At 48.0% G+C, this 13,276-nt stretch overlaps 1 protein-coding gene and 1 long non-coding RNA gene across 2 annotated transcripts in view; both read left to right on the forward strand.

The window, feature by feature from the left end:
• Window positions 1-13,276, forward strand: part of LOC309872844 — an 802,828-nt gene that overhangs the window by 554,514 nt on the left and 235,038 nt on the right. The gene's annotated exons all lie outside the window — the stretch shown is intronic.
• The window catches only part of CFAP92 (cilia and flagella associated protein 92 (putative)), an 86,142-nt gene that overhangs the window by 13,263 nt on the left and 59,603 nt on the right, over window positions 1-13,276 (forward strand). The window contains exons 2-6 of the mRNA XM_082747511.1: window positions 5,782-5,971; window positions 6,580-6,874; window positions 8,025-8,215; window positions 8,820-9,024; window positions 13,028-13,159. Of these exons, the coding sequence (XP_082603637.1) occupies window positions 6,613-6,874; window positions 8,025-8,215; window positions 8,820-9,024; window positions 13,028-13,159 (790 nt within the window). The 5' untranslated portion in view covers window positions 5,782-5,971; window positions 6,580-6,612. The remainder of the gene's footprint in view (window positions 1-5,781; window positions 5,972-6,579; window positions 6,875-8,024; window positions 8,216-8,819; window positions 9,025-13,027; window positions 13,160-13,276) is intronic.

Raw genomic sequence — 13,276 nt, forward strand, 5'->3', positions numbered from 1 at the left:
TGATACTATTTCACACTCATGAGAATTCATGGGAAGTTACATTGACAAGAAGTGGTTTCCGGAGAGGGTGGAGAGACAGCAGTGTTCATACTATGATGGTGGGAACATGAGATGCGGCAGCCACTTTGGAAACACAGTTTGGCAGTTTCTCCAAAAAGAGAAAGCATGAAACTGCTGATGTGGAAATACTGGGGTTCGGGAGCAAATGATCAGGAAAGAATTCTTGAGACGTCTTTGGTGCAAAAAGGTAGGTTTTATTAAAGCGCGGGACAGGACCGGTGGGCAGGAAGAACTGCGTTAGGTTGTGCAATGTGACTGATCATATACTTCCAAATTGGGGGGGTGGTTAGGGACAGCGTAAGTCTCTAGGGAATTTTGGAAACAAGGTTTTCAGGACCTTGAAGGGCCAGCTGTTGCTAGGAAAGGTTATTTATTACAGTCTAGTAAATCCTTAGTCATGAGACCCTTCAGATGTATATTGGTGAGTCACGTGCTTGGAGGATGATTGCCAAAATATATCTTGGTTGGGGGAGGTAGAGATAAAAGAAGTTTCCAAGGAATTTTTTTAAGTCTTTTTAAAAAAAATTAATATATAACATATTGTTTGTTTCAGGGGTACAGATCTGTGATCCATCAGTCTTAGGGAACACCCAGTGTTCACAACACATACCCTCCCCAATGTCCATCACCCAGCTATCCTGCCCCCCCATCCCTCCTCCCATTCAGCAACTCTCAGTTGATTTCCTATGATTAAAATCTCTTATGGTTTGTCTCCCTCTCTGGTTTTTGTCTTGTTTCATTTTTTCTTCTCTTCCTCTATGATTCTCTGCCTTGTTTCTTAAATTACTCATACCAGTGAGATCATATGATAATTGTCTTTCTCTGATTGACTTATTTCGCTTAGCATAGTACTCTCAAGTTCCATCCATGTCGTTGCAAATGGCTATTCATTTTTTGATGGCTGCATAGTATTCCATTGTGTGTGTGTGCGTGTGTGTATACACACACATATATGTAATAGATATATCACATGATATATCACATGATATATCTATTACATATATGTGTGTGTAAATGTGTATATCTATATCTATATATATATACACACATATATATATCACATCTTCTTTATCCATTCATCTGTCGATGGACATCAAGGTTCTTTCCATAGTTTGGCTATCATGGACATTGCTGCTATAAACTCTGAAGTGCACATACCCCTTCGGATCACTAGTTCTGTATCTTTGGGGTAAATACCCAGTAGTGCAATTGTTGGGTCATAGGGTAGCTCTATTTTTCAACGTTTTGAGGAACCTCCATACTGTTTTCCAGAGTGGCTACACCAGCTTGCATCCCCACCAACAGTGTAGGAGCGTTCCCATTTCTCTGCATCCTTGCCAATTCCTGTCGTTTCCTGACTTGTTAATTTTAGCCATTCTGACTGGTGTGAAATGGTATCTCACTGTGGTTTTGATTTGTATTTCCCTGACACCTAGTGATGTGAGCACTTTTTCATGTGTCTGTTGGCCACTGGTTGTCTTCTTTGCAGAAATGTCTGTTCGTGTCTTCGGCCCATTTCTTGATTGGATTATTTGTTCTTTGGATGTTGAGTTTAGTAAGTTCTTTATAGATTTTAGATACTAACCCTTTATCTGATATGTCATTTGTAAATATCTTCTCCCATTCTGTCAGTTTTCTTTTGGTTTGGTTGACTGCCAAAGGAATTTTTATACGTAAAATCAGAGTTACAGAATCCTAGAGGTCTGGCTGATGTTAAGCTAAGGTTGCCTTTTGCCTCTAGCAAAGTATTAACAACAAGGCAGTTGAGTTCCTAGAGGAAGGTCACTCTGCCTATCTCAAGGACTTGTCAGTGAACTGCAAGTAGTAGGGAAATTGAATTATTTTTGTTTAGCCTTTGTAATCTACATCACTACCACATGACCCAACTATTTTATTCCAAGTATATCCAAGAGAAGTGAACACATATGTCCATGCAGTGAACACTCTGTTCATGCAGAGACATTTCTGGCTGTGTTCATGACAGCATTTTTCATAAATGCCTAAATGTTCAACTTCAGTGACTATTAACCGATGAACGGATGGACAAAAATGTGGTATATCGCATGATGGAACATTATTCAGCCACAAAAAGGAATGAAGGATTGATTAATGCCAGAGCATGAAGGAACTTCAAAAATATTCTGCTAAGCAAAAGAAGCCAGTTGTAAAGCCAAGCCACGTGTCATATGATGCCATCTATATGCAATTTCTAGAAAAGTCACATTTTAAAAATTCATTTATGTATGTATTTTTTTTGTTTATGGAAAGAATGGTCTTTTTTTTTTTTTTTAATGATTTTACTTATTTGACAGAAAGGGACAGCGAGAGAGGGAACACAAGCACAGGGAGTGGGAGAGGAAGAAGCCGGCTTCCCACCAAGCGGGGAGCCCAATGCAGGGCTTGATCCCAGGACCCTGGGATCATGAACTAAGCCAAAGTCAGCCGCTTAACGACTGAGCCACCCAGATGCCCCAAAAGTCACATTTGTAGGAATAAGAAGTAGATTAGTGGTGGCCTGGGGCTGGGGCTCAGGACAGAGATTAATTGTAAATGTGCATGAAGGGTCTTACTGGGAAAATGAAAATGTTCCAGAACTTATTTATGGTGATGATTTCATCACTTGTTAAGGTTACTTAAAATCATCAAATTCTATACTTGTAATGGTGTTAGAGATGACAAGGAGAAGATGGGTACAACTGTTCCCCAAATAGGCACCCAACTGCCAGAGGCTTGGGAGAACTTCTAAAAGGCCTCTAGGAGCCCCTGGAAGCTCTGGGGCTCCCCTATCCTGAGAGAAAGAAGGATGCCATCACTGATTGCCTTCGGATTGCTCCCATCCAAGGGCTGCCTCTCTGTAATGTGGTTTTGCCCTTCCTCCTATCCAGACATGGAGTCGGTTCTTTATCTTCTTGACTCTTGGCTGGCCCTCGTGACTTGCTGTGGTCAATGGATACGGCAGAAGTGACACGGCGCCATTTCAAAGCCAAGGTCTCAAGAGGCTTTGTAGTTTACACCTTTGCTTTCTTGGACCCCTGCCCTGAGAATGTCTTCTGAGGAAGCTAGTCCAGCCTGATGGAGCAGGAAAGGTGACATGGTTGGGAAGGGAGAATTGAGGGGGTCCCAGCCAAGGTCACCAACTGCGAGACTCATGAGGGCATCTTGGACCTTCCAGCCCTATTGATAGAGAATGATACACCCCCAGGCCCCACCAGTGAATATTCACCCAGCAGATCCATAGAACTGGAAAAAACAAAGTGGCTGTTGTTTTATGCCATTAGTTTTGGGATGCTTTGTTATGCAGCAATAGGCAACCTGAACACATACCCTTTTTTCTATGCCTTGACTTTGCCTGTCCTGAAGCCATCTTGGTTGAGGTGAGGTTGTGGACCCACCTCTTACACCAGAATACCAGATGGCACACCTTTTTCCTCATTCCTTCCTGTGACCTCTGGGGACACCATTTCTCTCAGGGCAGCGGTTCTAAACCTTGGCTGTGTGACAGAATCTTGGTGGAGGTGACTTTGAAAAATATGGGTTCTGTTCCAGTCATTTATTGTACAACAAATCATCCTGAACCTTAGTGGCTTAAGACAACAGTAATTTACTCTGGTCATAAATCTGCAGTTTGGAGATGGCTTGGTGCTAAGAGCTGTTTTCTGCTATACACAGTATCAGTGAGGGTGGCTCAAAGGCTGGGAGCTGGGATTATCTGAAGGCTGGCACACTGGTGTGTCTGGTGGTTGAGGCTGGGGGTCAGTTGGGAACTGTTGGCAAGAGTATCTACATGTGGACTTAACATGTGGCTGCTTGGGCTTCCTCATAACATAGTGGCTGAATCTTTTTTCCCCCCCAATATTTTTATTTATTTATTTGACAGAGTGACAGAGAGAGAGGGAATACAAGCAGGGGGAGTGGGAGAGGGAGAAGCAGGCTTCCCACTGAGCAGGGAGCCTGATGCAGGGGCTCGATCCCAGGACTCTGGGATCATGACCTGAGCTGAAGGCAGATGCTTAACAACTGAGCCACCCAGGCACCCCACATAGTGGCTGAATTCTTAGAATGAGGTCCCCAAAAGAACAAGGCACATGGTACAAGTTACATGGAGTTTGTTCAAGCTAGTCTCAGAAGTCATGGTGTCACTTCTGCCATACTGTATTGTCTGAGATGATCACAGACATCTCTCTGGGTTCAAGAGGGGAAGAACCTAGAACTATTACTGGATGGGAGGAGTGCCAACGTCACTCTGTAAGAAGAACTTGTGGGAGGAAATCTATTGAGGTGGTTATCTTTGGAAAATACAATCTGTTTCTGGAGAATCAGTGCTGAAGGTCTGGAGTGAAGCCTTGGGATTTAAATTTCCATGTTCCTGGGTGATTCTGAAGCATATCTAGGACCAGACAATGGGCCCTTGTCTAAGACCTAAGGTCCCTCAATCCTGAGCTCAGAGCTGTCCCCGTTGGAGACATTGCAGAGATTGGCTGCTGCCCTGGGTTATAGTGTGACCAAGGACCCTTTGGAGGGAAACCAGCCTCAGGCCAGCAGGGGGACTCGAGGAGCAAGAGGCCTGCTCTTGTGCAGGGGTGGGTGTGTCCCTAACCTGCCCTTATTTATTAACCTGCCCAGACTGATTCAACCTGAGGAATGTTGGAGAGTACCAGCTGATGGGCAGTATTTTAGGAGGGGCTTCCCTCAGCCCCTGGGAGTAGTCTAGGGAGGAAGGAGGTGGGAGGCAGGGGACCTGGGTTCCTGTTCCAGCTCTGCTACAGTTTTGCTCTTTAGACTTGGGTAGGTGATATCTCCCCTCAGAGCCTCAGTTTCCCCAAGCTCCCATTCTCCTAAATGACCTGTGTGAAGTGGAGCTGCTCTCCCTTAACAGAAAACCTAATGTGGCTCCCCATTGCCCATAGTCTTGGAGCCCTGCCTGCCCTTCACACCTGTGTACCAGGGGCCCTGCCCACCACTCCAGCCTAATCATCCCTTACTTGAACTTGTCATGCAGGCTCCCCTCTGAGCTTTTGTATATGCTGTTCCCTCTGCCTGGAATATTTTCTCTTGCTTTTACTGCCTGGCAAACCCTAATGTTTAGCTTTTGTCACCTCCTCCATGAAGCCTGCCCCTGCCTCCTTCTGCTAGTTACCTCCGAGGTGTGTCCCTGCACCCTAGCCCCTTGGGTATTCTGTGATCTACATTGGGAGCAACAACTAGCCTTCTCTCAGCTGGGGGGATTGGTGGGGAGGGTGTTTGCAGACCAGAACAGCTTTTGGAATTAGTCTGGATTTTAGTCCAGTGCTGTTGCCACATACTCGCCTGTGTGTGACCTCAAGCAGGTCGCCCCACCAATCTAAGCCTCAGTTTTCTCATCTCTGAGTTGGGGATCATGATCGCTAGACAGAATTCTCAAGATATTTTAAGGACATCAGCGACAGAAGCAGAGTCCGTGTGAAAGAGGTTTGAGGTGGGGTAGTTTTTAGTTTTCAGAGCCCATTGTTTCCATTGCCTTTATCGAGGAATGGGAAGTGGGGGCTGATGGCCCTATAGCGGAAGCAGAAATCCCTGTTCCCTGTACTGTAGGGAAGGGCTAGGCGTGTAATAGGGGCTCACATTCAGAGCAGGAGTTCTTCAAAGATTGAATGAATGAGTGGATGAATGAGTGCGTGATCAAAGGAGGCAACTAGTTTCTGAATTTGGATACACCTTTTTGCCACACCCGTTCTGTGCAAGGGTCGACCCGCGGCGGAGGCGAGAAGTTCCGCCCCCAGGAGGCCTGCCCGTCTCCTAGCAACGGTCAAACATAATTGGCTCAGCTGAGGCCGGCGGGCCTTCTTGCCCGCGTCCGCGAGACTGCGTCTGTGGAGCCTTCCGGCCTAGCGGCCGTGACGCCCAGGCTGCTGCCCAGCGCAACCCCTCCCAGGTACCGAAGGTCCCTCTCCTCCTGCCGCTCCTGCTGGGAACCCCCTTCTAAACAAAACGTTAGCCGGCCTTCCTCCTCCACGGACCCTAAGCTTGTGCCCCGAACCCAGCACTCAGGGGCCATTTGTGCCTTGCCTCGGGGGTTCTCGCCCTCTCTGACCTCACCAGACCCTTGCACGCGCTGTCTTCTTGCCCGGCTCGCCTGTCCCTACATTGCAAACTCATCCGTGCTTTGGCCCTGCTCTCACCCCGACGCTTCTCCTAGTGGAAACACAGGGTTCTCTCCCAGCTTTGCGGTCCTTGGGTAACTGACCTGGAGCAGGCGTTCTGGAAGTGCCGGTGACTGACTTGTGAAAGGAGAAGCAGCCTGGGCTGCGGGGGGATAGAGACTCAAGCTGGAGAAGCTGAGGTTGCTTGTTTTCCCGATCACTGCAAGCTACTATTCTCTGTGGTTCATTGTTGAGTGCCTACTGCATGCCAGGCCTTGGCCGTTCGACCCAGGACAGGACAAGGGATGGGAAGGAGGGGAGGGTGGGTCATCCTGAAAGAGGCAGGGCTTCCCTCCTGGGGACAGAAGGAGATGACAGAAGTGCCTTTATTTTCTTGCAGCCAGGAGTGCCACGCCTGTGGGTGCTCAGCAGAATGTCGCTGAATGCCTGGGAGTGGGAGGATGAGGACCCAGTGAGCATGGGGCCCTTGTCCTCCATGGCCAGCTTTTACCAGTCTGGGAGTGAGTGTGATGTGGAGGAGTACCTGAAGGTCAAAGCCCAAGCCCAGGAATCGGACTCTGAGCACCCGTGCAGCAGCGAGTCCTCATTTGGGCTTGCTAGCACCCTCGACTCCGATGTGCCCCAGGCTGTCCCCTGCAAGTTCATCATCTCACTGGCCTTCCCAGTGAGCACTGGTAAGTGCTGGAGCAGAATCCCAACACCCTCTGCAAAAAGGGGTGCGCCCATGACCTTCCCTCAGAAGTCTGGAGCACCTGAGCTCCCTCCACTGGCTTCCCCAAGTGAGGTGTCCAATGCCAACAGCCGAAGTCAGGAAGGAAACTGCAGTTTTAGGGACCTGCTGTGGGCCCAGCCAGTATATGATTAAAGAGGCTTCCCGTGCTTAATCCTCTCAACACTAAAAAGCAAGTTTCTGCTTTTTGCAGGTGAATGCATGAGGAAGAGATTACAGAATTGGTTCACATAAGCTGCCTTTGCGTCACCAGATTCCTTGTTTAAGTTCTCAGATGTATTGAATGAAAATCTCCGAGTGTTTGGATATATCGATTATCTGTTGCCCCCCCCCCCCAAATTCTGTATAACAAACCCAAACAACTCCCCAAGTCAGGGGCTCCAAACAGGAATCCCTTGTTCTCCTGGATGAGCAGGTCAGCGGATCCAGGCTAGGTTTCCCTCGGTGGCTCTGTTCTGCTCCCCATGTTTCTCATCCTCCTCCGGGACATGTGGCTTAGCCAGACACAGTCTTGCTGTGGAAGGGCAGAGACACCTGGGAGGGGAAGCCCAGACATCCAAGAACTCTTCTGGCCTTCGGGTACCTCCCACCTGCTCACATTTTGACAAAGCAAGTCCCATGGTTGGACCCCTAAGATCAGGGGCAGAGAAAAGAACTCCACCTCGATATACATTTTTTTTTTTTTTTTTTTTTGGTCTACTTGCACTACACCCTGAAGATTAATTTCAGCTTCTCCTTGCAGTTCTATCCATTCTTGCCTCTTTGGTTAGATACATACTATGTTTAGAATTGACCTGTCTTATTGGTGACTTGAACTCTTTACTGCCAAGACCAGGGGGAGGTAGGCAAAGCGCCACAGGTGAAAAATGTATGGAGGCACATGCTCTCAGCATCACGCAGTGAATTTCTGCCCTCTGTTACTCCACTGGCTAGGGGGCCCGGACCTGCCTCTCAGCCCCCAGGCGGGGCAAGCAGCACGCAGGTGGGCGGCCTCCCATAGCATCAGGTTCTTTCTTATTTCCAGGGAACCGTGGAGATGGATGTGCTTTCCCATGTGAGGTTCAGCCAAGACTCATTAAATCCATGTCTTCTAGGTTATAAAGGAAAATATACAGGTTTGATGGAAAAACACAAGAAACACCCTAAAATGGACAAACCTGCTGCAAAGTTTCGCCGTTACTACCACATTGAGTATTTCCTTCTGCCAGATGATGCGGAGCCTAGAAAGGTTGACATGGTGCTGTTTCCCCTGGTGGCCAAAGTGTTCCTGGACTCGGGAGTAAAGGTGTGTGTGTGTGTGTGTGTGTGTGTATGTACCTTGCATAGAGTCTGCTATGGCGGAAAGTGCACTTGCTTCCCCTCGGAGCTTGCTAGAAATGCAGGATATCATGTTCCACCCCAGACCTACTGAATGAGAGTCCACGCCAACCTAATAATATCCATTACCAGACTTTCTATTTAGATATCTTTTTCTAGTCATTTCTTGGTGTTTTGAAACTTTTTGCCGCTCTTTTGATTTCCTTCTCTGCGTGAGTACCCCGTGTGTCAAGCACACCTGCCTGCTAGGACACACACACACATACACACACCCCTACACCTGCCTGCCTGTGGCCCAACTCTGGCTCAGTGCTTGGAAGTCACTGGAAAGGGAAGGATGGGCAAAGGTAATTGCTTTGACTCTTTTTTCCGATAAACCCAGAAGTGTGACAGGGCCCCCACCAGGACACCGATCTCCTGACGTGCGGTGGGAGATGGGGAGCGCCAGGCCCAGAAGGCAGGCAGGTGGAGAGCAGTGCCCTGGAGGGCAAGGCCAGTGGGGGTGGGTAACCTCAGGCTACTAAGCCCCCCAGTCCTGCACACTTAAAGCCTCTTGGTGTTCTTTTAAACAGACAGTGAGGCCGTGGCATGAAGGGGACAAAGTCTGGGTGTCATGGACCCAAACTTTTAACATCAATGTGACAAAGGAATTACTCAAGAAAATAAATTTTCACAAAATAACCTTGAAGGTCTGGGACGCAAAGGACAAGGTTTCAAGAAAAGTCCGGTATTACCGGTTAAAGAATACTGGGTATTCCGAAGATACAGGAACTTTTGGTAAGTTGGGCGTCCGTTTTATTTGAAACACTTCTTTTTTTTTTTTAATATTTTATTTACTTATTTGAGAGAGAGACAGTGAGAGAGAGTATGAGTGAGGAGGTCAGAGAGAGAAGCAGACTCCCCGTGGAGCTGGGAGCTCGATGCGGGACTTGATCTTGGGACTCCAGGATCATGACCTGAGCTGAAGGCAGCCGCTCAACCAACTGAGCCACCCAGGTGCCCCTATTTGAAACACTTCTTCAGGCGTATGATTTCTCACCAGGAACAGGATCAAAGCCAGTGTCCGCTCTTTTCCTTCATCTCACCTTCCCGGGGCACATGTGGCTTTGGGTGTCAGTCCCTCCAGGACAAGCTTGAGCTTCCAGAAGTACTGCCCCCTGGAGTTGTGTCTGAGGGTGGGCGGTGTCTGTGCATGTGCTGCGCTCACCACCTCTACCTCTGCCGCATTTCTGGACTTCCTGTCCCCAGGCTGCACCCACATGTAGGTTTCCCACTGGCTTGTCTCCTGGCTGAATATTGGATGGTTTTTTTTTTTTTTTAAAGGATTTTATATATTTATTTGACAGAGAGAGCAAGAGACCACAAGCAGGGGGAGAGGTAAGCTGAGGGAGAGGGAGAAGCAGGCTCCCCTGCAGAGCAGGGAGCCCGCGACGTGGGGCTGATCCCAGGACGCTGGGATCATGACCTGAGCAGAAGGCAGACACTTAACCATCTGAGCCACCCGGGCGCCCCATACTGGGTGTTCACTGATGAAAAAGATACCATGAAACAAGAGAAAACTTAAGAATCCCATGACCCTGAGACAACCATATTAATCTTTCCATAGAGACCCTCTAGATTCTTATTTGGGTAAATATATTTCTTAAAGATTTTATTTATTTGTTTGAGAGAGAGGAAGAGAGGGAGCACAAACAGGGGATGGGACAGAGGGAGAAGCAGACTCCTCGCTGCGGAGGGAGCCCAACACAGGGCTCTGTTCCTGGACCCTGAAACCATGACCCCAGCCAAAGGCAGACACCCAACCAACTGAGCCACCCAGATGCCAATGCCAGAAAGTCTCTTTTTGAGCTCACCTCCAAGGAGAGCTAGGGAGAGTGGAAAGATCCAGGCCTGGAAGTCAGTCAGCTCAATTCAACCTGTCTCCCATCTTGAACTAGCCAATGACCTTGGGCACCCTCTCACTTTCTCTACCTATATGCTTCAAGGCAGGGTAATGGGAGTGTACCCAGCCCCCAGCAATGAGAGAGTGTGTGTTGTCTGTATTTAAAAATGAAAATGCTGCCAATTAAACTATGTTGTGGCATTAATTGTAAGCCGTGTCCAGTTTTGAGAAACGTGAAAAGTCATGGCAATGTGTGTCTGAGAAGGGATGGAGTCTGGTACCATTATCACTGTTGTTGATGGCTCCAGACAAGTATAGTTATTTTGCAGTAAGCAAAGGAGACTGACACCTGCTTGAAGCGTGTGCAGCGCCAGAATCAGAACCCATTTTTTTAGTGACTAGCAGAACCCTCTGCTTTCTCCGGCTTTCCAGCCTGCCTTCTTGGGGAGGTTTTCCAGCATGGACACTTGGCCCTTCTGACTGTTCATCTTTCACTTATATCTGGGTTTTCTTACCCTCAGTGCTGTTGGCATTTTGGTTCAGATCATTTCTTGCTGTGGGAGCTGTCCTGGTCTCCACCTGCTAGATCCCGGTAGTAACCTCCCAGTTATGAGAACCAAAATTTTCTTCAGACATTGCCAGATGTTTCCTGGGGAGGGGAGCAGAATGACCCCTGGCTGAGAATCACTGGTTTATATCTAAACTACTCACTGTAGGGTTTCTGTATGAGAAAATGGCATTCAAAGAGACTTTTCTTACTTGTACACAAGGAAAGACCCATGTCTTCAAAGCATGGGATTCAAAACCACCTGTGTTAGATGTGTTTGAAATGCTGCCCAGGGTGGGAGGTTGGGTGAGCCCGGTGGTGGGTATTATGGAGGGCACGTATTGCATGGAGCACTGGGTGTGGTGCATAAACAATGAATTCTGGAACATTGAAAAGAAATAAAATAGGAAAATTAAAAAAAGAAAAAAGACATGCTGCCCAAGTGCAGATCCCAGGGTCTTCCCCAGAGCTGCTGAACCAGAATTTCTGGTAAACATGTGCCCCAAAGTGAGCTCACATTGGAGCACGGGTGCTGGGGCAGGTGTATGGGGCCATTGGAGCCAAGTCTGGAAAGGTAAATGAAATCAGCTGGCCAGGAAAGGAAGGAAGTGTGCTCTAGGCCCTGCTGGGAGGGCCATGGGCCTTCCTGAGTGTACTTGAAAAGATTGCACTTGGTCCTCCCCAAGCCCTATCTCACACCTGACATCACTGCCTCTTATGTTAAATAATTTCTTTCCGAAAGCAGTGTATGTTCATTATGTAAAACAATTCAGAAATTGACTAGCACAGGAGCGCCTGGTTGGCTCATTTGGTTGGGTGTCCACCTCATGATTTCAGCTCAGGTCATGATCTTGGAGTCATGGGATGATGGTCTCGGTAAGGGGTGGTCTGTGTCTCTCCCTCTTCCCCTCCCCACGCACATTCTCTCTCTCTTTCTGAAATAAATAATCCTTTAAAAATTGACTAGCACAAGGGAGAAAGAACTAAGATAACATGATGCCTGGACCAGAGGCAGACATTGCTAACATTGCTCTGTGCGTCTTGTGTGTAAGTAGAAACAACATTTTAATAAAAATGCGTTTGGTGTGCTTGTTGTCTTAAGTCCTTTTTTCTCCTTAAAGGCTGTCTTCTTGAAACTCTTGTCTGTGGGAGGGAAGCAACAGCCTGAGAGGTTTGGCTCATGTTCTAGAAAGGATAGGAAATGTATCTGGATGAACTATAGGTCCTCTGCCCGAACTGGTTAATTTTCAACCTGTTGCTGGTCTCGAATGGAACATCCCATCAAAAGTCAACATTCCTCCTCTATTAAATCTCCTCGGCTTCTTGGATTCTCAGTTACTGGACAAAGACGGCGTCATTCACGAAGCCCCAGAGTCATGCATGACCCAGCTATGCCCTCAGCTCTTGGCTGTCCCTCCAACCAACACCTGATTGGTGTCCCTGCCTCTGTGGGTCCCTTTGGGACTCTCTGCCTCTCAGCTGGCTCCTCCCTCAGCATTTAGGTCTCTTCTCCATCTCCTCTCTCCTGCTGCAGTTCCCTGACTTGTCTATAGCCCTGCTTTGACCTTGGCACTCCATTGTTGTGCACCTTTTTATGGCCGTCTGGTGGCTTGGGGAACCAGGTCCGTCTTCTGAGTCTGGCCTTGAAGGCATTCTAGAATTTGTTCCCCAGGCCTCCTTTCTCGCCGCTATTCTCGCCTTCACTTCTGGTTCCTGAAAACACAAGGGGTTTTCTGGTTGTGAGCCCTGCCTTCAGCTATGGGGCCATACCCAGCCGGCTCTTAGCCTCCTCTCTTTCTCCACAATCAGTACCTGTCCTGCAACACTGAATCCAATCGCACCTCTTCTTCACCTCTTCCTTGTAGCTTTCATTCTCTGCATTCATTATTCCTCCCATGTCGGTTACTGCTACAAGCATACGGAGTCCTATACTGATAGAATGAAGGAGAGAGGGCTCATCTCCCTAGCTGGCTTCGAGGAGCCCTGGGGAGTAGTTCTGGCTCAGTGAGTACCAGCTCTCTGACCACAGGAAAATTACATAAGTGTCATACTCCCCACCTGTAAAATAGGGGAAGTGGGAGTGCCTTCCTTCATGTGAAGCACCATGATCAAATGGAAGGACTCATGTCAAGTACTTAATGGTCTTGTTTGGAAGAAGCCATTGCCAGCTAAGGTTTGGGTTTCCTGGCATTTTGAAGCAGCGCCTAGGCGTCTGCTCCTGCAGGGCAGGGGCCCTGCCTCTGTTATCTGCCTATTCCGTCTATAGCCCTAGGAGAGTGCCATACACGTAGAAGGTGTTCCGTAAGTATTTCTGATTGGTTTGAGTCAATGGTTCTTCTCTTGTCTTCTAGAAGAAGTGAAAAGTTTGGTTTTAAATCAGAGAAGATTGTCTGCACAGGCCCCACACATCAAAGAGGAGTGGAATCAGGAAGATGCACCAGATAAAGCAGAAAAAGCAGGAAAACACATCAAGTCTTTGCGTGGTGAGTGGAGATGACCTTTGTGGACTAGTTGGGGGAAGTCAATGGCAGGGAAGGGGATAGATGGGTGTTGCTGGTGTCGTGCATGTACACTGGTATCCTTCCTTTGTATCAGCAACT

Source organism: Mustela nivalis, assembly GCF_964662115.1.
Source record: "Mustela nivalis genome assembly, chromosome: 1".
NCBI lineage: Eukaryota > Metazoa > Chordata > Mammalia > Carnivora > Mustelidae > Mustela > Mustela nivalis.